The sequence below is a fragment of the Monopterus albus genome, unplaced genomic scaffold, assembly GCF_001952655.1.
Source record: "Monopterus albus unplaced genomic scaffold, M_albus_1.0 scaffold199.1, whole genome shotgun sequence".
In the NCBI taxonomy this organism is placed as follows: Eukaryota; Metazoa; Chordata; class Actinopteri; order Synbranchiformes; family Synbranchidae; genus Monopterus; species Monopterus albus.
This window is the reverse complement of record NW_018128079.1, coordinates 137,432-160,099: the sequence shown is the minus strand read 5'-3', so window position 1 is coordinate 160,099 and position 22,668 is coordinate 137,432. Positions and strand designations below refer to the sequence as shown.

The 22,668-nt window shown below is 43.1% G+C and overlaps 2 protein-coding genes across 3 annotated transcripts in view; both read right to left on the bottom strand.

The window, feature by feature from the left end:
• Positions 1–150: 150 nt before the first annotated feature.
• mntb (MAX network transcriptional repressor b) lies at positions 151–13,413 on the bottom strand. The gene is given in 7 exon segments (XM_020618052.1): positions 151–2,860; positions 2,862–3,210; positions 3,455–3,647; positions 7,923–8,034; positions 8,365–8,406; positions 8,487–9,078; positions 12,374–13,413. Coding segments are annotated over 7 exon segments (1,815 nt in total). The 5' UTR covers positions 12,447–13,413; the 3' UTR covers positions 151–2,406.
• A 4,275-nt stretch (positions 13,414–17,688) lies between these two features.
• The window catches only part of LOC109970459 (lissencephaly-1 homolog B), a 17,962-nt gene continuing 12,982 nt past the window's right edge, over positions 17,689–22,668 (bottom strand). For both annotated transcript variants that reach the window (XM_020618023.1, XM_020618024.1), the window contains exons 6-11: positions 22,291–22,459; positions 19,994–20,096; positions 19,585–19,813; positions 19,361–19,462; positions 19,122–19,278; positions 17,689–18,901 (exon numbers count right to left, since the gene is read on the bottom strand). In XM_020618023.1, the coding sequence (XP_020473679.1) occupies positions 18,828–18,901; positions 19,122–19,278; positions 19,361–19,462; positions 19,585–19,813; positions 19,994–20,096; positions 22,291–22,459 (834 nt within the window). In that variant the 3' untranslated portion in view covers positions 17,689–18,827. The remainder of the gene's footprint in view (positions 18,902–19,121; positions 19,279–19,360; positions 19,463–19,584; positions 19,814–19,993; positions 20,097–22,290; positions 22,460–22,668) is intronic.

The window sequence follows — 22,668 nt, the reverse complement described above, 5'->3', positions numbered from 1 at the left end:
TATGACAACAAACAAAAAAAAATCCCAATTATGAGAGTAAATCTTTGTCTCTTCCATTCACTCAGTGTGTTCGTGTTCTGCCAGAGTTGTCACAGTGTTCAGTAAAACAGAGTATAGGCACACACGATAGCACCCAAACAGAAAAAAACCCCCCCCTAATTAAAAAAAAAAAAAAAAAAAAAAAAAGGCTTGCCTGCTACACATACAAACTACATCATGCACAGAGAAAACTGTATAACCAAAAACAGCCATGCTACAGGAACAGTAGGATTAACTATAGCACAGAATATAAAACATACAGTCACATACACAGACAACACAGAGAAACAGCAGAAGAAGCAGGGAGCAGATCCACATAACACTGACGACATACACTGACGGGAGATTTAATGGTGTGACATGTATAGGCCACGGAGCCTGCGCACATGAACACACAAAAGACGAGGAAAAGTGGGCGCCACAACCCATTTTCCCACTTTTAAAAATTAAGAAAACTCATTTGTGGACTAGAGCAAACTGATCTTATGCTGGTACAATCCTTTCCCCAGTCTTTTTTAAAAATATTTTCTGTGCTATATCCAAACTATTCCAAATGAGAACAACTTATCTCCACTAGGTTTTTTCCATAAAGAAAAAAAAAGTCACTTAAGGTTAACTAACTAGCTCTTCTGGAGCTATTTCAACCTTCTCAGGTGCTGGAGTTTATAACATGACCAACATTCTATACTGTATGAAATATAACAGTACATCACTTCACTCAGCTTAAACGGTTTTTGTTAAGCAACAGTTTTCAAGGGTGACAGTGAACTTGTACACTCTCATTATTTCTCTAGACTTTGTGCAAGAAGTTTGTATTGAGCCCCTTGGTCGTTTTGCGAGTAGCATCAGTATGAGGTACGAGATGCGGCAGCAGAGGGAGCTGTTGCATCAGGCTGACGAGGAGGAAAACCAGTATTGCCCATGAGAAAACCTGTCACTGAATGTTTTGAGAGCAGAACTGTCAGCTTCCTTTCCTGGGTGATCTCTGAAATTAAATTTACCACACAAACTTGAGGCATCTGCAAAAAGACTTTTCTTGCAGGTTCTTATTCAGCATCCAAAAAAATCTATAATAGGCCAAATGTCACCAATTCATAAACGTGTTGGTGGCGAATTCACGACAATTCTGCGGCGACTGTGATCTCTCACAGTAAAGTCATCATGCCAGGTCAGTTCACAGTGAGAATCACATCAATCTGACAGTAACAGATGGGTCCCGGAGCCTTTCTCCTTATAGCTGCTGTTTCAAAAAGCCCTTAGAAGATGTTGAGGTGTAATTCTGACCGAGTTTTTTACTGCCTAAAAAGTAGCGTTCTTCTGTCCTTATACATTTAACTGGCTACATGAATTACTTTTTCAAACCTTTATTCAACCGTTTTCAAACTGTAACAATATGGAAAATCCCATTTTACCAAATCCGAATCCTAACTTGGTTTCCTGCTTTGATTCCAGGCTGTTTCAGGACTCTCGGACTGCTGAGCTCATACTTGTTGCTCTACTTTTAAATCAGTAGTTTGATGGTGGTGCAGTAACTAAAAGGCAAAGTTTATGTTGCTTCTTGACACAACGTCTCCACAAAGCAAACAATAATAGATGCTGATGTATGTTAAGCAAACCGAGCAATCCCTGTCCTAATCCTTCCCCTCATTTCTGGAGCTGCTCTGTATTTTGAAGGACATTATGAATGTCATTTAAGCTATATAAATGAGCAAACAAATGACAATGCTGTAGCTCTATTTACCTGTCTGCATAACGTCACTGACTTCACAGCTGATCAGAGCCCTGTGTGTAATCTATCCAGACTCCCTCCCTCCTCCTGCTCACAAACACATCAGTGACATTATCCCACCACAATGTCCAACATGACGTCATGACTATGTGAAGACAAAACAGGTACAAACTGCATCAGCACAGCGACAGCCTAATGACAAACGACTCTCTCTCTCCCTCGTGTTTTCCTTCAGTGAATGAACACTTCCATTCATTTCTTGATGCCTGAGTGCGAGCTGAGCTTAATGTGTTAGTGCTTCTGGTTGTACAGCAAGGAGAGCAAACAGGAAGAAAGAAGGGAAGGAAGGAGAGAAGAAGGCAAGAAAGGAAGATAAAACTGAGTTCCTGTCGTTGCAGCGGAGACAAATGTCACAGTCTTGTTTTCACAGACAATGGCTTGACCCACTGAATCTGCTCTAATGTTATTGTTCACAACCTAACAGAGCTGTGACCAAAATATCTCTGAAGATATTCATCATGAGGTGTCCAAAAACAGTTGATGTGTTTTATCTCTAAATATTCATGTGTCTTTTGATTATTGATAGGAGGGAGAAAATTCATTCAGAAGTTCTGAATCCTTCTCTCCTCCTGCATGTTTCAGGCCAGTTTGAGTGTGCTGACAGGGAAGGTTGGGACTGTCACCATGGTGACAGGGTTGAGGACGGCAGCCTGTCCAACCAGCTGGGGGTGGGGGGCCAGCACTGCTGTGGGTTTCCCTAGCGACGGGCTGCCCTGGCTTACCATGGCTGCGCTGTTCACCTGGGCTCCAGTGTTAGCCTGGGGAGCACCCTGGACATGCGGCAGGGTGTGATGGGTGAAGGTGTGAGTGATGTGGCCCACCACGGTGGGCTGGGACACTGACACGCCCTGGGGGTAAATAGTCGGGAGATGGGATGACAGAGGGCCTCCCAGGTGGGCCACCGGGTGGACGGTGATGTGTCCGATGGGCTGGCCGGTTATTGGCTGGTGAGTGGCTGCTGCAACTGGAGTCGCCGTGATCGGCTGAGGAGTAGAGGAAGTAGGGCCAGGGGAAGGGGCGATGTGCGTGATTGGCAGGGAGGGTGTGATTAACAGTCTGGATGACTGAAGGGTGTGAGACTGCAGCATGAGCGATGACAGTTGGCTGGACCTGTACAGCCGGGGGCTGCATGGAATGAGCCGGAGGCGGAGGGGGCTGAGCAGGGGCTGGAGCTGGGGCGATGGCCTGAGGGGGAGGGGGAGCAGAGACAGAGGGCGTAGTTAGGACTCCAGAGAGAGGCAAGGTGGTGTGCTGGATTGACAGATGAGAGGTAAGGAGTGGCTGAGCTTGTAAGATGGGAGGCATTGGTTTGGGGAGGGACGTGGGAGCAGGAGGAGTGGAGGCATCTTCATCCATGTCCTGCTCAAAGTTGTCTTCTCCTTCTGTAGACGAGAGAGGAAACTGCTAGTCATGATGCAACACAAGGAACAGTGCCACATGCATGTGCTCTAGGTAGGTACATGAACATTTGTGTTACCAGAAATTCTAAATTGAAATCACTGCTTACTCTCCTGTGCCTCCATGACTATTAAAGAAAACCTCATCAGCTACTGCACTTCTAAGAGGATCAAATATGCAGGGGAAAACGAACATCTGCATGCAAGGTGTTGCGTCTGTTCCCTGTACCTGAAGCGGTGGACGTGGAGGCTTGGTCGTCCTCTGGCTGAATGGTCTGTCGGAGGACTCTGTCGATCTCCATGACATCCATGCACTGACTGAGCTCGTTCTTCAGCTCAGCCAGCCGCTGCTGCGTAGTGATCTTCTCTCGGGCTAAACGCTCCATCTCATGCTCATACTCCTTCTCCTTCCTCTTCAGAGTCTTCAAGAAGACACACAGACAGCAGAGCAGATGAGGATTCAAGGTACATGAATAGCAGACAAACAAACATGAATTGTCCATAGTTCACACATCTTCTATTAATTCTCAAACAAAAGTATATGTTCAGCTGAACCCCAGAAAACAGATGTAGAAACATAAACTTCACACATTATCATGCAAATACTGCATAATATTAACATTTCCACAGAATTATTTCCACCAGTAAACCAACAATTATTCCTGCTTTGTTGGTTTTTTCCCCTCCGTGCTAAACTACTGTTAAAGAAGCACTTCCTGCAGAAGTTTTTAATAAAGCCTTTGAGGGAAGTAAGGTGATTATACCCCTGAAATACCAGAACTAGGGATGTGACATGATATTGTGTCCACGAGAACAAGACAAGACGATATTTTAATACTGTTTTTAAGAAATCTAACAAAATATTATGACTGGAAAAATAGTCGTTAATTCCACTGAAAGTAACAAAAAGCATCTTGTAATGAATGTCACTTCAGTTCTGCTTTGAGTATGAATTATCATGTGCAGTAAAAGACAATATGCAAGCACTGTAAAAGGTTTTACCACCGACTGTGGTTCTGTTATGTACTGATTTTGCGAGACAGCTTTTCACCTCAATGAGAAATATCATCACATTTTAATACTGCGAGGTCATGCGGCACAAGATCTTGTCTCACTGGATCCCTGTTACTACCAAACAGATGGAGGAGGTGTTGAGTTTGCATTTATAGCAGCAACAGCAAATTAACAGAAGCAGATCATGAAAAAGGGAAACAGGGTGACGTGTTTAAAGAGAAACAGAGGCCTTGTTTTGTCTTTTGTAATAAAAGACCGTGGCCACTATTTGAGAGGCTGGCATTGCAACAGACAAAGGAATTCAGACCAACTTTCCTTTCTCTGTGGAGTCTTGGCTGTTCCCACATTTCTCCCAGCTTGTACATTACTGAACACATAAGGTTTTCTACTTAGGCCCATCCCAATTCCTTGATGTCATGCTTGCTTTTTGAGAGGGTCCTACTGTCACACAGCTTCATCACTGCCCCAGCAGCCCTGAGGACGCAGTCAGATATGACTGAATGAAAGTATTAACTCCTTGCACAACACTGTCATGCACTGAGTAGTCAGCAGCATGTGTGTGTAGTTTTACAAAAATAATAATAATAAAAAAAACACAGGAAGAAAACTTAACAGAGAGAGGGAGGGAGGGAGAAAGCACAGCTTTCCAAGCCTCACCGCACCTTCTCTGTGACCCAGTTTCTGTGTGGGTCAGCTGATGTATGAACGTCATACAGTACAACAGGCCAAGAACATTAACACAGATTACCAGGCAGGATTTAGGGAGAGGGGACGTATGGGAGGAAATGTTTGGGTAAAGGAGGGCAGGGGAGGGAGAGTTGGGAAAAGATGCAGCTATAGAATTGTCTTGGTACACAACAAGCAGTCAGATGCTGGTAAATATGATTAATTACATCACACTACTAGAAACTAAACATCAACTGAGTCAACATAAACTAAATGACCTGGCAGAAAGCACTGTCCTACTAGTGCAACCCAGAAAAAGTAACTCATGGTGAAAGCACCAGAGGCAAAGAGAGTCTGAGGACATATGATCCTACTATAGGACACTCACTTCAGTGAGCAGAGCTGGCCACAGGCACGTGACCCCCTCACATGCGAACCCATTTTCCTCATCGCTCCTGTCCACTTCCACAGCCCTCTTTGCAACAGCTACCAGTCCAGGCCTGCTGACCTCTTCCACCACACAGCAACGCAACATCTCTCACTCAGCACCCTCCCCGCAATGTGCCTTCACACTTGCAGGCTTTTCGTGTAATTTGTAGTGACAGATTTTAGAGGTGGTTGTTTTGGAAATGACAGAAAATGATTATGAAGCAATTCAGATCAATTTATTTGACAATTATTAGTGATATTGACAGTTTTGTGCTAATGGTAACTTCTGCCTTTTCCATGATGACTACTGCATATGGACTCTCACTGAAATAGTTTCTGCAAGACATCAAGACGAAGCATGACACTACTGACACACATATGCTCCACACAGCCGGTGACTGTTCTTCTAAACACCAGCTCACATGGGCTACAGAGGGACTACAAATATGAAGGTGTACATCCATGCACATAATTTCAAGGTCTTCCCATACAAACCCAGATACCATTAATCCTGCAGCAAATCACCTAGGAAACAGCTGCACCCATAACTGTTTCCGTGGCAACCTCCTCCCTGAGGATTAGGCTGCTTGAGCAGCAGTTTGTGAGAAACATAAGAAGGTATCTAACTGGCTGAAGCACCGGGGTGATTAGACATAAGGAGAGATGTGACTGGACGTTTGCCAGTTGAGTGCTTCAGATCACTCCCAACCCCTGCCTCCTCCACTTTTCCACCCCACACTCCCTCTCCTTCTACTCCCCCCATCCGTTGCTCCCTTGACACCTCCCCCCTTCCCCCCAACTCCTCCTACACTTAATCTATGCCTCCTTTATCCTTCCTCTTATAACACATCCTCTCTAACAACAGAAGAGAAAATGTCTAAAGAGTGGTAATAATTTTCCTTTGCCATAATCACGTATGCATCTGAGTAGACGTGATCTGAATTTCCAACAGGAGTGAATGAAAAGGCTCGACTCTCTGACACGTCTCAGCGGTGCTCCGTCATCTGTAATCACTGACAAAAAGACTAACGTATCCAGAATTTGATTGGTTCAGTTTTTACATCACACACACACACACTCTCCCATGCAGACAAACATGGAGAAACAGACTGACTACAGTGCCCTGACCATCTACCGCCTGTTGCTATGGCTACCAAGTCTTCTAAATGGCAAGAGACGGCAGGGCGACACGGGACGAGACCGACAGGGATAAAGAGAAGAAACTGGCGATACAGACAGAGGTTAAAAGACAAAGGAAATCTGATACTACTGTTACAACTGTGAAAACCCTGCTGCGTTAGTGCACCTGATACCTCTCACTGTCTCCCTCCCTCTGCAGTCTAGAGGTGCAGAGCAGATCGGAGTGGGTGAGGTACGTCATCAGCCTTGCGCTGGCCATGTGCTCACACCTCACATGGCAAAGAGAGAGGGAGAGTGACCGATGTGTACAGGTTTGTGTGAAGAGGAGCGGCAAGAGAGAAGGTGGGGGGGGTGCAGTGAGTCGCTCATCCACAATAAAACCTACTGATTATTGTATCGCTCCAAAGATAGGATTTTTTTTTTTTCCTGGAACTGCATTGGAAGTCTACACTGCTGGCATTTGTTTTTGTGGCTGGTGAATGCAATGACCTGTCCTCTGCATTATGTTTAAAACATGCCAACTTTAACTAAGCAGCTCATCAGCATCAGCATCCCCCTGTCACAAACGTCTTCACAGCACTCCACGTCATGCTCCCTGGACTAAAATCTTTGAGCCATTCCTGTTTTGAACAAGTTCTTCCATCTTACGGCCTAATTTTGCTTCTCCCACTGACTCCCCACTGCGTATTCCATTAAACTCACAAATCATGAAGCTTTGATGCCACAGAAAAGGAATTGCTCCATCCAGCTTCAGGCTGCGGGCTTCATTTTTCTAGAGTAGAAATCCTGCCTCATCTACTTTTATAAACTGAAAACGCACCTCTTCAGGCCACACAGTCGCCTCCCTCACAACACCTTCAGCTCCATCCCCCCCAGATGCAATATTAACTCTTCATTCCATATGCTAAAAATCTGTCCCCACAAAAATGTTACTCCTTCTTCTTCTCAAGCTTTGTATGTTGGGCCAACCAGTTCCTTTTCTGTTTCATACTGCATGACACTACCAGAACTACAGGATGGAGTTACACCATGTTTCCACTGCATAGGAATTTCACTGAAATGTTTAAAATGCAAACCCATGTTCTAAGGGAAAATAAACTCTAAGCTTGTCATGACAAGCAGACATTACTATATAGAAACCACGTGTATTCGCCATGTTCTTAAGGTGATTTGTGATATTGGATGATGCACTATAGGCTGGTTCACCATTGTTTGGTGAATGCCATATCACAGTCACAAGAGACTAACCAATGTAAACGGCTAACAAAGCAGGCATTGTATCAGCTACCCAGAACCAAAGCTCGTGCCGTCTCCCCCGCTGAGCCAGACATTTCAAGACCAGGGTAAGATGGAGAAGCGAGTGGTGATGAAAGATATTGTTGGACCACAGTATAAAGGCTTACACTATTGGGACAGCTGAAATAAATATTTATCAGAATCGTCCTTACCTGTATGTATCGCAAAGCGCTGCGGAGAACGCTGAGGTTGGACGTTTTCTTCTCATCAACATTAGGAACGTTCTTTTTCAGAGTCTCGAAACATTCTTTGAGGTGCGCTCGCCTGAGGGACAACAGTCAAAAATGACACAGTCACACTTTTGATATGGTTGTCTTTTGTATATTCACTCATTTGCTTGAGAGGTTTAACCACATCTTTGTCATTTAAATCGATGTTATAATACCAAATACTGTATGTTCGAGAGGAACTTCATGGGTCACAGCGAGTTATGGAAACTCATGACCTTTGGGCTTATAAAACTCTTAACATAGGTAATAAAGACAAAAATGTGTGTGTATGTGGTGGTCAAGCAAAAAAGAAAACAGGGCTGTTTTTCCTTTTCCTGATGAGTTAACATCAATGACAACAACGGTTCACATAATTCTGGCTAACCTGTTCTTCTCCAGTTTATTATGCACCTCTCTGGTCCCCGCTCTGGAAACAAAACAAACAATCAAACACAACCATAAACTCTATCAACTCTGACAAACACACACACACACACACACACTGACCCTCCTGGTCTCCTCTTCCCTTCCATCCCCCTCATGTCCTCCAGCTTCACTCCGTTCGGGTGCGGCTGAGATGTGGGCGGAGCTTGATGTGGAACCAGTGCGTGCTGAGAGCTGGGGCCATTAGTGCTGATGGAGGTTGGGTACTGAATCTGAACCTGAGGCTGTGATTGGCTGGGTTTTGCCCCCACCACCTGCTCACTAGGTTCTACCTTCACCTGGGGGGCGGCGCACAACAGGTGGCGAGATGGCGGCTGCTGGTGCTGCTGGTGCTGCTGCTGTGGAGGGGAGGAAGCATTCTTAGCTGGTGGGGAGCAGTTCAGCGATGTCGCCACTGCAGCAACTGGCGTTGTAAGTGGAAGGGGCTGCACCAAGGATGTCGCTGTGACAACTGGAACCATTGGAATGACAGCAATGGGGACTTGTGGCGGTGGGAGAGAGGGAGGAGGGGCAGGAGGGTGGTGCACCTGCTGACGGTGAGTGTCATCGCTCCAAGTGACATGGTTAGCTCTGACTGGCTGAGAGGTCACAAGTTCCACACGCTTCGACTCTGTCTCCCTGTTGATGAGCTCCTTCTCTTTGCACTGCTCTTCCTCTGTGAGAGACAGGAAACCCATTGAGGTTAGCAATCTTTTTTTTACAAGTGAGACCTGGACACAACAGCAGCATTACAAGTTTCACACTGAACAACACAACATCTAACACAAATAAGCAATACTAAAATCCAGGTAACAACATATGAAGGCTCAGATAAGCTATGTGCACAGAGAGACGTCTGGCCAACTTTAAGTTTGTAATAAATCTCAATAAACACAGATAAACAAATGAGGACATTGTGCTGGTGCATTTGTGGATGACAAATCGCCATAATCAAAGATTGGTATGACGGTGGCAGCAGCCAGCCTCTTCTTGGTTTCCAGAGAAAACTAGTCCTGTGTTTGAAACTTCAGTCTTAGTTTCTTTACAAGGTTTTCAATATGTTGCTTTAAAAAAAGACATTCATCAAACCACACAGAATCTATTTTCCTCTCCTGAGCTGTCACAACATCAACAGTGTCTGATGTTGTTTTTCATGAATTAGAAAATAACAGTAATTTGGTTTTGTCTGGACTCGGTGCGAGCTTGAGTTTAATGTGCTCAGACTGTAACCAAGCCTCTTTTGCCTTGGTTTTGCATTTGGGTCCAGAATTATAACACAACTGTGACAGCACAAAACAGAAACACACACAAAGAATGATGTCATCGGAGAATCAGGCACAGGTCTGCATCCGTTTCCTGACTTGAGACAGCCGCCCACTCTGACTGCTCTGTGACTGAACCAGACCCGCACTGAGCATGCTCCTGCACTAGTGGACTGTCGGAGCCACTTGTCAACCAGGGTCAACCAAACAACATATGAATGAGCATATAAAACATGTACACACCTTAGGACAGAAATGTTCCCATGCTGTGCCCATGTTGCGAATGCACAGAGACAGACTTAATGGTATGACTGAGTAGGTATTGCACACTGCAGCAGGCAGACTCAAAAATATGTGGAAAATCCTTGGTTACCATAGAAACAGCAGTATCAGAAACAGAATCCCAGGGATTCCTCAAACCTGCACAACGCCAACACACGTCCCAGCCATCAGCACCGTAAGGAGCATGCCAACATGCCTGGCTGCGCGTTAAGTAACACTTTCACTTCTCCATAGGCCTGCAAACACCCGATGACGCAATTTCATTTCACCTAGGGCAATAGTTCACCCCAGAGAGGGCACTATCGTCATGATGACATGCACAACAAAACTATTTCTCTGCTCTTTTGCAAATGTGTATTTTGACAGCAATCCAGTCAGATACTATTAATTGTGATACCTCGGAGTTACAATGTTAGTCCTCAGTTATTCAGGTGTTGTCATCTCTTCTAAACCCCTCCTGATCAGTGAAAGGTCGGAGATCTTATGCATCTTATCTGAAATGATTAGTCAAGTAACTGATTTGTCTACAGACCAATTAATGTACTACACAATATGCTGATGTTGTGTGCTTCAGTCATTTTTCATTATTCAGTGATTTCAGATTATCCAGTGTGAGGAGCTGACGCCCTTCTCTGTCACAAAAGAAACTAGACAACTGAATATTTGTGGGCTTTGGACTAACAAAACAAGCTTTTTGAAAACTCACTCCGGGCTCTCATAATAACAGGCATACTTCAGCTTCATTTTAAAGAAAATAAATTAATCTGTTAATCTAGTGGCAGTTCTAGTATCATTCCAGAAATTTCTACATGTCCTCCGCTCATCTTCTCCCTCATGTTTGATGCTGCTTCTGTTGTTGTGTTGCATGTTGAGGGGAGCAACCAAACTATACACCTGATTGGCTGTTTATGTTTATTTGGCACGCTGCATTATCAAGGAGCATGACTGGCTGTTTATGGACTCTTCCCAGGCTGCCAGTTTCAGACTTTTAGCAGCTGAGAGCTCCTCCATGGCTGGCTGTTTGAAATGATTATGTGCAATTTGAAAAACACTTCTTAGAACCTTCTCCACTTTAACAACACAGGGCAAGGGAGCTGAAATAACAAGTGCTGTACCCAGCAGTGTCAGGGAGGAGGGCTGTATAACTGAGAGACATCATGTCCCATTTTCACTTGATTTATCAGACTGGGTAAAAATCTTAGTTAAGCTTAAGGATGTACTGATGTCATTCAGGAGCAAAAGTGGACAGCCTGATCTTTTTATTTCATTTACTACTATGACACACATTAAAATGGAATCCCAAATAAGGAGCCAAGTAGAAGTAAAAGTGATGTCTGACGTGCAGCCAGTGGAAGCTGATGTCAGCTGAGATCGCGTGGACATATTTGATTTTATTAGAGATGATCCACTAACAAACACACCCTGCTCCAGATTGTAAAGTGCCTGTACAAACGTAAATTACATAACCCTGCATTGAGAGAGGCTGGGTTAGTAGCGGGGGTTACATTTGCCCTGCTTACCCCCCACCCCCGACCCGCTACTGTCAGGAGGCTGAATGGGAAGGGCGGGGCCGAGGAGTGTGTATTTAATGTGTTTGCGTGCTTGTAGGTGTGTATCTAAGGAACGAAGGGGGCAGTGTGCACGTGGTCGCTGTGGGCGGATCCTACCACGCGGGAAGGGGGTCTGATTGTCTGACACGTCATCAGAGGGGAGAAACAAAAAGCAGCCCCCCGTCTCCTTTCACCTTACCAATGATCATTATCTCGATTGATTAGTCATCCTTTTCAAATACAAAGCAGAAACACAAAGGAATCTTTTAAATGCTCGCGCGCAGATATACAAATGTGACGGGGTGAGCGCGTGAGGGCCCGCCCCAGTGTGTGTCATAAGATAGCTGAGCAATGTCAGGGCATTATGTAAAGAGCAGCCGCTGATCGCCACCGCCCTGCCGGTTCCCGATGGACAAAAACTGGAGCGAATCGAATCTGAAAGGGCTCTTTTAGAGCAGATATGTCAAATAACACTTTCATCACAACTTAAACAGATTATAACCTATTAGATGCATGCACTGCAATAAAGTGCACAGGTTACATTCAGCGACTTCATAGCACACACACCGAGAGCGCGCAAAGTAGTTCAGAAAAACAACTTTAGCCGTTTCCGTGTTAAGGGAAGACAAATGTGTGCAATAATGATCTACTCTGGAACTGCCTACAGTTGATCTCAGGCTCTTTTTTTGGCATGAACCCAGGACGATAAACAAAAACTACAAACACTTCCGTTCCTCATAGGCGGGTCGGTTGAAAATGCAAGCCGTTGATAGTAACGGGATACCGTTCCCCTAAAAGACAGTTTAGGATTTACCATACATTGTAATTTCGGGCCATGCCTGTTGAGCACGATGCACCAGTGTACTGTTCAACTTACCACGTGTAATCTGTTGTTGCTGGGCTTGCCATTCCAGATATCTGGCCGCCTCCAAAAGTATATAGAGGCTCATTGCGCGTAATCCTAACCCTCACGACAGGCGACCCGGTGGCCCGGGACAGCAGGGGGAATAGACCGAGGCGTAGCTAGTGAGTACCGCTAGGAAGCGCTATGTGTACGGTCCACACCTGCAGCACGGAAGGTTCTAGTACCCTGTGTTTCGGACAATTTTTAATCCAGCCTAACGTAAAGTAGATCCTCGCATACGTAAAAAATAGGATTGCAACAAGATGGCGTGGCGAGCACGGGAATACACACAACAAGGCGAGTCGTGTTCTCGTTAAGACCCGCCCCTCCCGAGTTCCTGCCCCGCCCTATCACTACGGCCTCTGAGTAAACCCGGAGACCGCATTACTCCCTGTTCCGCCGTGCTGGCAACCGCTACTCCCCACGTGACAAAATATAATTTCCATTGATATTACAATTATTATAAGCTCTGCCTTGAAGCTCATGGAATAAAATGGCTCATGGTGTATTTGGGAATCCAGGTGGGATTGAGGATAGGGACGGTCCGTTGCTCTCACCCGTTCTCCGTGTTTTTGCTCCCGCTGCTGGCCCGCAGCACATGAAGACCGATCAGGCGCCAGCGGACCAATCAGCGCGCAGAACAACAAGGCATGGTGCTGGTCCACATGGGCACCCGCCCGGCCCGAGCGCGGCTCATTTGCATGGCGAGAGCGTGACTGGCCACCCTGCTGTCTCGAGTTCACAGCTGTCAATCAAGCAGGCGAGGGGCGGGAGTTAGCGTATGAGGCGGAGCATCTGATCAACATGTACTCTTCTTATTATTCAGTCGGTTCGTGTTTAAGGTTCAAATAAGTTTTATTATTTAAATAGTAATGAGCCACAGATACTGCAACATTACATTTGAAATGGTGTGTAATGTCAAGAATGGTATTTTATTATTGTACAGAAATCGTTAATGTGTTTTAGAAGCACATACTGAGATTAACATTTAGATGAGCAACTATTATGTGATAAGGTTTACTGTGCTTTACAATAAATAAATAAAAAAAAAGATATATTTTTGTTTCCAAGCTAAAATGCTGTCACATTGTGTGTGTTACAATATCAAGTGTTAGCCAAAAGAACCTAAGGATGTGTTGAATAGACAGATAGAGCACTTTATTAATCCCAAAAGAAGACACTTTACATAAAGCACAAAAACAATGCAGGAGGTAATAAAAATGTTATTTAAATTATATACAACTAAATGGATTAAATAAAATAGAAAAAGTAAAGACTAGAACCTAAATATTCTGTTTATACACTGTACAGTGAGATTAACATACTATAACAATCTGTACCTTAGTACAAGTCAGGTGCATGACTGTCCTTGGATGCAGAACAGAATTAACTGTACACTGAATATAAGAATAATTTAAACAATGTATATACATATGGTAACAATACTGCATATAGACAGCAACAATCTATTAACTTAAAGAATGGAATATGTTGAAATGTATTCTTTATGATGTAATTGTTGTTTGAACACCTTCAAACTGTTAACAAAAATGTTACTTTGTTCACCATTATCTACCTTTTTTTTTAATCAAGTACTTTATTTCTTTTCCCTTCTAGCTATTTTATTGCATCTTTTTTTCTTTTTTTCATCATCTCACACGCACAATTTCTGTCTCCCACACTGCTAAAACATCTTTCTGAATCACTGCACACAAGGACTTCCCCTTTCTCTGTAACTACTCCTTCTTTCCATATGGTCTGGTGCATGCTTTGTTGAATGTTGTGTATTATAACAGCAGTTGTGGTGAATGCTATGTCAGCATATGTATCTCCCTAAGAGAAAAATACATCTTACTTTAGTGTTATGATTACTGGTTTATGTTTGTCTATTTCTTGTATATGACTGTATGGATATAGATATGCTGCATGGTAACAGTCTTTGATTGGACACCGCTCAGTTGTATATATCCTCCACCACATCACCGGGTGTGACAATCTAGGCCAATCAAAACAGCAACTCAGATGTACATAAGAGCTGTCCTTGCCATGCCTGCACATACAAACCTACTAACACCATTCCCATCTAAACTGTCCAGCAACAAATTAACCAGGTTTTTCTGAACAGAAAAGAAACAAACAAAAAGGAATGCAATTCAGTGTGTAGGTGTTTGTGAGGGGGTGGGAGTCATTTTGCAACAGGCTGAAATACAATGACAGCATTTATGAGAATATGAATGAAGCAGAAGCGGGTGAAAACAGGGAAGAGAGCTGCAGCACATGGTAAGCACATGAGCTGCATGTCTATAGGGATGTATGCAGAGGAAAATGAAAAAGAGGAAGAGGAGGATGGGGAGGGGGGTGACTTGGAGAGACCAGGAGAGTGGGAGGGATGTGAGGCAGGGATGGGCTGACCCAGTTAGAAGTGCTGCATCACTGGTGGGTCTACAGAGCAGAGACAAAGAGGAAGCAATGCAATGCAGGAGACATTAACAGAGAAACTGTTCAAAGATTAAATGCACTCAGCACAGAGTTGGGGGACAAATAAAAACTATTCCTAAATTGTTTGGCTGCAACCGAATGAGAAACCTGAGCATATGTTATCTGTATTGTATGTGATGATACAATTTACAATCAAAAGTTAGTAACCCAGACACCCAGGGAAAAGAATCTCAAGTTTTTGGTCAATTTTCTTGTGTGTGTGTGTGAAGGAAATTATGTCAAATCAAGCATGAATTAAGTGTAATGTTAACTGAAAGATGCACTTTATGTTTGATATTGGTTAAACTATTGTTAAACATCCTACACCAGAGATAAGTGTGTAGAGCGGTGAGTCTACATTGACCTCCAAAGTACAAGAAGCTGGAGTCTGTCTGGTGCCTTGTAATCTGACTTATGACAAAGTGGATACAAGTCACAGCATTTTGTGTGCAAGGACATTATGTCTACATACTTCGAAAGCAAAGTTATAAAGAGTGAGTGCTATTGAGCCTTTCTGCTGAAGAGACCTTTGATCTCTGTACACTTAAATCCCTTTTGCAAAAGTTTACAATTAAGCACCACAAAAGACAAATCTTCTTGACTTAGTTACAGAAATTTCAATAACATGTAGAATTGAAAATGTAAACTTGTTGGATATTTACACACTACAATCTCTACTACAATCTGCTACGCTCCACCACGCTCTGCCCAGCTCTTCAGATATTTGTCATTATGAAACTACAATAAACCTACTGATCAAGCAGAAATAACTGAAAATCTCTGATTGGTTAGAGAGGTCAATCCTGCTCAAAAACCTTTAGAAGCTAATCTCTGCACTGCTGCCAGGTCTGTTCAGCGAGTCTGGGTCACAGGAGGCTTCGTCAGCACCTCCCCACATTAAGACAAGCTTTGGAGCAGATTTATACAACAAAAATATTTTGAAGTTACATACTGTAGCTTTAAGTAAGACATCGTATTTACCCATCCACAACTCTAATTACAGTCTAGACTTGGATAGAAACAGACATACGGTACAAGAATGTCTTCATTTTGAAGCTTCTTCTGGATTTTAGTTATTGTGTAGACGTAATAAAAACAAATTTCAATGTTTCTCATCTGCTGCCTTGTGCAAGATGTTCATGTCATCTTTTCCATGACATCTATGTAACCACTGCTCACCTATAGTGCAGGGAGATGGCTGGTTTTGTCCTTATAAGAACGTGGGCCGCTCAATACATGCTACCACTAGAGAGCACCACATCCTTTAACACACCTTGTCCAGTGCTGCTCCAGACCTCCCCACTGTCCTTCTCAGGTCTTTCAGAGATTAGAATACCATTCAAGAGAACTATAGTAGAACATTACACACCTGTATAATAATTTGACTCAATGCTGACTTTTAGCTCACTTTGCTACATCTCAGTTCTGTGATTAAGAGAGAGAAACCGCTGACCTGGAAGCAACACTAATGAGAACGCGAGCTTCTAAGGAGGAAAGTGTCCACAAGGCATGAGTAGTGGTGGGTGGATGTTTGCCAAATTTTCTGCTCCAGTGCCTCTGTGGTAGTTTCAGATTGTGAAAGGTTTATTTCATCCCCTGAAGCCACATGTCACTTCTCTATGCTAGCTCACCAGTTTCAGTCCACCATACTGTTCCCATTATCAGTATCTTTTTACTACATGAACCTTGTGCTGTGGGATCTGCATTTGTCCTTTATTCCACCACTCCCCATCCCATTTCCCCACCTTCACAGACCTGCAGGACAGATAAGGTGTGGTGCTTGCACACACACTATCCTGGCAACTGTTGCCAGGGCACCGTACAGCACAGAAGAATAACTGCTGTGTCGGTGAGTGAGCAGGTGTGTGTGAGCACAGGAGGAGAAAGGGGTACCGTACATAATTGATAAAATGGCCTGAACTGTCCCTGCTGTCTGCCTCTCAGTATAAGGGGGCTGCACCTGAAAAATAAATGTCAACTGTTATTATAGTCTTCTATCCACATCACATTTAACATCCATGGGGTTTTTTTGTTCCACATCCTTCCCCATGTCACAACTCATCTTTCATTAGAAAACTACTGGGTCAGGACTGATCTGCCCTCCTCTGTCTGCATCAGTGTGACTGCTGCTCATATTGTAGCACTACAATCAAATTTTTATACATAAAATTATTTTTGCAGTCTGAAGCAGCAGCAGCTTTTAAGTTTTTGTTTAGTATCCAATTCATTTCTAAATATTAAACTATTAGCGCACCTATTTATAAATTAAAACTAACATTTTTCATGGCCACAGGCTGGCTGTCATTAGCCTCCATTGCCCCACAATACTTTTCTGCTTGAACTATAGTTTACTTACACTGTGCCAAAATTTACAGCACCACAACAAAGGATTTACATACCAATTTCATGGTTGAGAATATGCTTAAAGGTAAACAAAGTGTTTTAGAAAATCTGAATGTCTTGTCTCAAAGCATACTCAACAAGTGAGTGAAAACCAATCAAATGTGATTTAAATGTATTTAAATCAATTTCCCTTACCTGACATAAAAGCTTTTAGTACCAGCCTGTTTCAAGACACTAGTATTTAAAGAAAGTGCAGTACAACAAACTGCTATGCAACTATGTTCACAGCTGCTTTGGCAAGCATGTGTACACTTATTTAACATGGGACGGACTGAAGATGTGCTGCAATATCTGAGCTCACTGTCAAACTCTGCAGTGGTAAATCCCATCTGACATCCAGAAGTTTTCCTTCATCTCATTTCCTCAAAGAAAGCACACAAATAGGTTAATTCTATTTACAGAATTTTATTTTATTATACTGCAAACAATGACATCCAGATATATTGATACACAACTTTTACAGTGCGTGTATGTGCATTTGTGAGTGTATGTGTGTGTAGAGAGAGCAGTGAGACCACAGAAAGCAGAATGAAAGTCCCATGTGAAGGAGTCCTCAGTGGGTTAACAAGGCAGAGACAGTGAGCGAGAGGGCACTGGGCAACACACAAACCTCATCAAAAGGTGAGCACACTTTTTCCTCTGTAAAACACACCGGTTATGGGTCACGTCTGTGCTCTCAGCAGCTCAGGAATCATTAAGGTCCTGTGAGTGTCCACTAGAAAGCAAGTTTGTTAAAAGAGATGTAGTAGTAGGAACGAATACAGTCTGTGAGAAACTGCCTCCTCTCTGTCCACTTGCCATTGGAGCAGAGATGGTGAACAGATTCTCCTGTCATATTATACAAACACATACACACACACTCACACCATGTATACACATGTACATGTGCACTCGCCCACAGAACCTCATGTAATGCAACCAGGGAGCCACATCATGCGCCATTTTTTTCTTCAAGTTGTCATCTTCTCCCAGACAGTTTCAACTCATTGTCTCTTATGCTTACTTTCCTCACACCATCCACACAGAGACAGACCACAACAACAGAAGTATGGAGCAAATCAAAATTAAACAAAACCTAAACCCCTTCAACAAGGGGCACCACTGGTTTTTGTGCACTGTCTATTGTCCAAAATCCACCTGTGCCAGCACACAAGGATATTTACCTTTTAACCCAACAGGAAGGCATGACAACAGTATGCAAATTCGGCAAATTGAACAGTATACAATTTTTGTTTGACTCACCATGCAAGGAATACTTCTTTTCACTGTGTTTATGTGTCAGAGATTGCGTGACATGTATTAAGCGTACCCTACATCCAGAATAATTTACATAAAAGGACAATAGTCATCTTAATAGGGCTGGACTGCCATTAGGGAGGAGTTGAAGGAGAGGGCAGGATACAGGGAGAAGGTAAAGCGCCATGGTCAACTATGGTTTGGAGTGCGACAGGTGAGGGGCTGGGCTAGGTGTCAGGATAGAAGAAAGAGGGCTGAGGTGCTGGACTTCAGGGCAGGGTTTGGAGTTTGGGTGGAAACAGGGGCAGACTCAGCGACACTCCCAGACTTTGACTGTCTGATCAACACTGCCAGTCACCACATAGGGAGCAGTCTTGTGGAAATCTGCAAGAGAGGTCAACATTTGCTCAGATGCATTGCACTGAAGATAAACTTGATTTAAATATGTTCAACTTAAGGCTGAAATAAGTTTAATCTAGCATATGCTGCTGGCATTTCATCTTGGGTTTATGTTCTGTATTTTTACAGCTTGGATGCAGGGTTATTTTGAAATGTCTGAGAAGCAGGAGATGTCAAATTAATGCCACTGATAACCGTTTCTTACCCAGAGAGGTCACAAAGTGTTCATGGGCACACAGGGTCTTCATGCAGCGTTTGTTCTTGTAATCCCAGATCCGTATGGTTTTGTCATCAGCACAGCTCACTATGAATCTTCCTCCAGGATGAAACAACACCCCACGCACCCAGTTGTCATGTCCCACCTGAAGAAACAAGACTAATTGCCCACCAGTCCCACTCATGAATAGTGACACTAAAATAGAAACCATCACTTAGACAACTCACCAGAGTCATAAGGCAGATGCCAATGCTGACATCCCACATCTTAATGGTTTTATCTCTGGATCCAGACAGGAGAAAAGGGCCCGGTTTTCCAGTCTTCTTGCTCTGCAAACCAGAGACAGGAAAATGAAAGAAACAGCCACAAAAAGACTGTAATACAACTTATCAGAAAGATGCCTTGATAGGTCTGAAATGGCAGTATCCAGGGATGCACTAGCTGTACATACCTCTGAGCCTGTGGCCTCCAGAATGGTGGGGTGAGCACTGTCAGGGGCCCAGGCAATGCATTCAACCACATGTTCATGCTCTCTCAACTCAGCTTTGCACTCCTTCGAGGAAACCACCCAGACACGAACTGTCTGGTCATTGGAGCAGCTGGCAATCAAAGAGCCGTCCTGGTTGGGACGCACCATTCTCACCCACTCTCTGTGGCCGGTGAAGGTCTTCACACAGTACCTACAGATGTACATATTGTAAGTTAAACTGTCAAAGCTTTTAGCATAAATTAATTGCAAACGTCTGCCATATTACTGGGGAAATTTGAATATGGAACTATGCTCAAAATGTAAAACTACATCAGTCTAAGTCTATAAGAGCTGGTGGTGGCAAGCTGAAACAAGGCTTTCCCTCACTTACCCAGTGGCCACCTCCCACATCTTGATGGTCTTGTCTCTGGAGGCAGACACTATGTGGTCACCATTTGGCATGATGGCTACAGATGACACATTGTGGTCGTGGCCTGGATGACCATCAAGAGTGTAATTGGTCATAAACATGTGCAAAGTCAGTGTAAAACTAACCTTACATTAGAAAGACTTTTGTATTCTAAAATTAAACTGAACATTTCAGATGGTATAACTTTTTTTTTTTTTCATATTGAAAGCCTCTGAGAAAACTATAGGCTTGGCTCTGTCATGCTAACATACTCTGACAACTTATCTCTAATGTTGGTCAAGTGTAATACAGTGGTGTGAAAAAGTGTTTGCCCCCTTACTGATTTCTTATCTTTTTGCATGTTTGTCACACTGTAATGTTTCAGATCGTCAAACAAATTTATATATTAGTCAAAGATAACACAAGTAAACACATCATGCAGTTTTTAAATGAAGGTTTTTATTATTAAGGGAAAACAAAATCCAAAACTATAGATCCCTGTGTGAACAAGTGTTTGCCCCCCTGTCAAAACACTGGTTTATCGCACCTGAGTTCAATTTCTCTTGCCACACCTGTTCGCAATCAAGAAATCACTTAAATAGGACCTGCCTGACAAAGTGAAGTAGACCAAAAGATCCTCAAAAGCTAGACATCATGCCGAGATCCAAAGAAATTCAAAAACAAATGAGAAAGAGAATAATGGAGCTCTATCAGTCCGGAAAAGGTTATAAAGCCATTTCTAAAGCTTTGGGACTGCAGCGAACCACAGTGAGAGCCATTATCCACAAATGGCGAAAACATGGAACAGTGGAGAACCTTCCCAGGAGTGGCCAGCCGACCAAAATTACCCCAAGAGCGCAGCGACAACTCATCCAAGAGGTCACAAAAGACCCCACAACAACATCCAAAGAACTGCAGGCCTCACTTGCCTCAGTTAAGCTGAGTGTTCATGACTCCACCATAAGAAAGAGACTGGGCAAAAATGGTTTGCATGGCAGAGTTCCAAGACGAAAACCACTGCTGAGCAAAAAGAACATAAAGGCTCGTCTCAGTTTTGCCAGAAAACATCTTGATGATCCCCAAGACTTTTGGGATAATACTCTGTGGACAGACGAGACAAAAGTTGAACTTTTTGGAAGGTGTGTGTCCCATTATGTGTGGCGTAAAAGTAACACCGCATTTCAGAAAAAGAACATCATACCAACAGTAAAATATGGTCTGCAGTCCCCAAGCTTTAGAAATGGCTTTATAACCTTTTCCGGACTGATAGAGCTCCATTATTCTCTTTCTCATTTGTTTTTGAATTTCTTTGGATCTCGGCATGATGTCTAGCTTTTGAGGATCTTTTGGTCTACTTCACTTTGTCAGGCAGGTCCTATTTAAGTGATTTCTTGATTGCGAACAGGTGTGGCAAGAGAAATTGAACTCAGGTGCGATAAACCAGTGTTTTGACAGGGGGGCAAACACTTGTTCACACAGGGCTATATAGTTTTGGATTTTGTTTTCCCTTAATAATAAAAACCTTCATTTAAAAACTGCATGATGTGTTTACTTGTGTTATCTTTGACTAATATATAAATTTGTTTGATGATCTGAAACATTACAGTGTGACAACATGCAAAAAGATAAGAAATCAGTAAGGGGGCAAACACTTTTTCACACCACTGCATGTGTAAACAAAATCACATTCAATCATTACACTAAACATGAGAAAATCAAAACAATTGGAGTAGTTACACTGCAGTATTTCTAAATCGAGATGTACACAGCAAAAGTTTGTGTATTAGATACACCAGTTTAGAAGGTGCTCCTGTTAGTGGTCGACTGATTAATCGGGACGATTTTTGGCATTCTTAGGTGACAACTGCTCTCCTATCAGTCAGTGTCTAGCAGACAAATAATGTGTGTGCTACTACTGCCCACAGTACAAGTATTTACAAATTTTAAATTTTTTTTAAGCTAAGTCCTGGTCATAATTTTTTTAAATAAGCTGAGCGCAGACTGTAGCAAATGAGACAATGGTCTTTTTATTTTCATAATTCATTAAGGTTAAATGTTCATTTAATTCCAGGAAATGTCTCATTTGTTATAAAATTGGTGCATTTTATCTGATGCAAAAGGGGGTAAAAGAAATGATAGCACTGTATTGGCCATCGCCTTCTCTGTTGTCTTAAAAGTAAAAAACAAATTGGCATTGACATTGACCACTGATAAATCAATATCGGTCAACCACTAGCTCCTGTACTGCAATCGTTGTTGTTTCTGTAAATATCTCTTACCATGCATTGTTCGGATGCACTCAAACCCCTGAAAGTCCCAAAGTTTGATGCTCATGTCAGCTGAACATGAAGCCAGCAGCTTTCCTGACTGGTCAAAGGAGATGTCCTGTACAGAGTCTGTATGGCCCTTCAGGGTTCGCTCAAAGTCCCCTGCCTCATAGTCCCACACCTACAATGAGAGACAGTGACAAGTCACTTCAGCCTCATCCTCCACAGCTATTAAAAAGAGCTGAATACCTTAAGCAAAGATCACTACAGCTACAAAAAAACAATTTAATCAAATCATGAGACTTTATAACACAAAGTGCTATACAGAGTGGATATAAATTATTTTTTTTTGCCAGATTCAACAGGCAGGATGGCTGCAGGTTACATAAC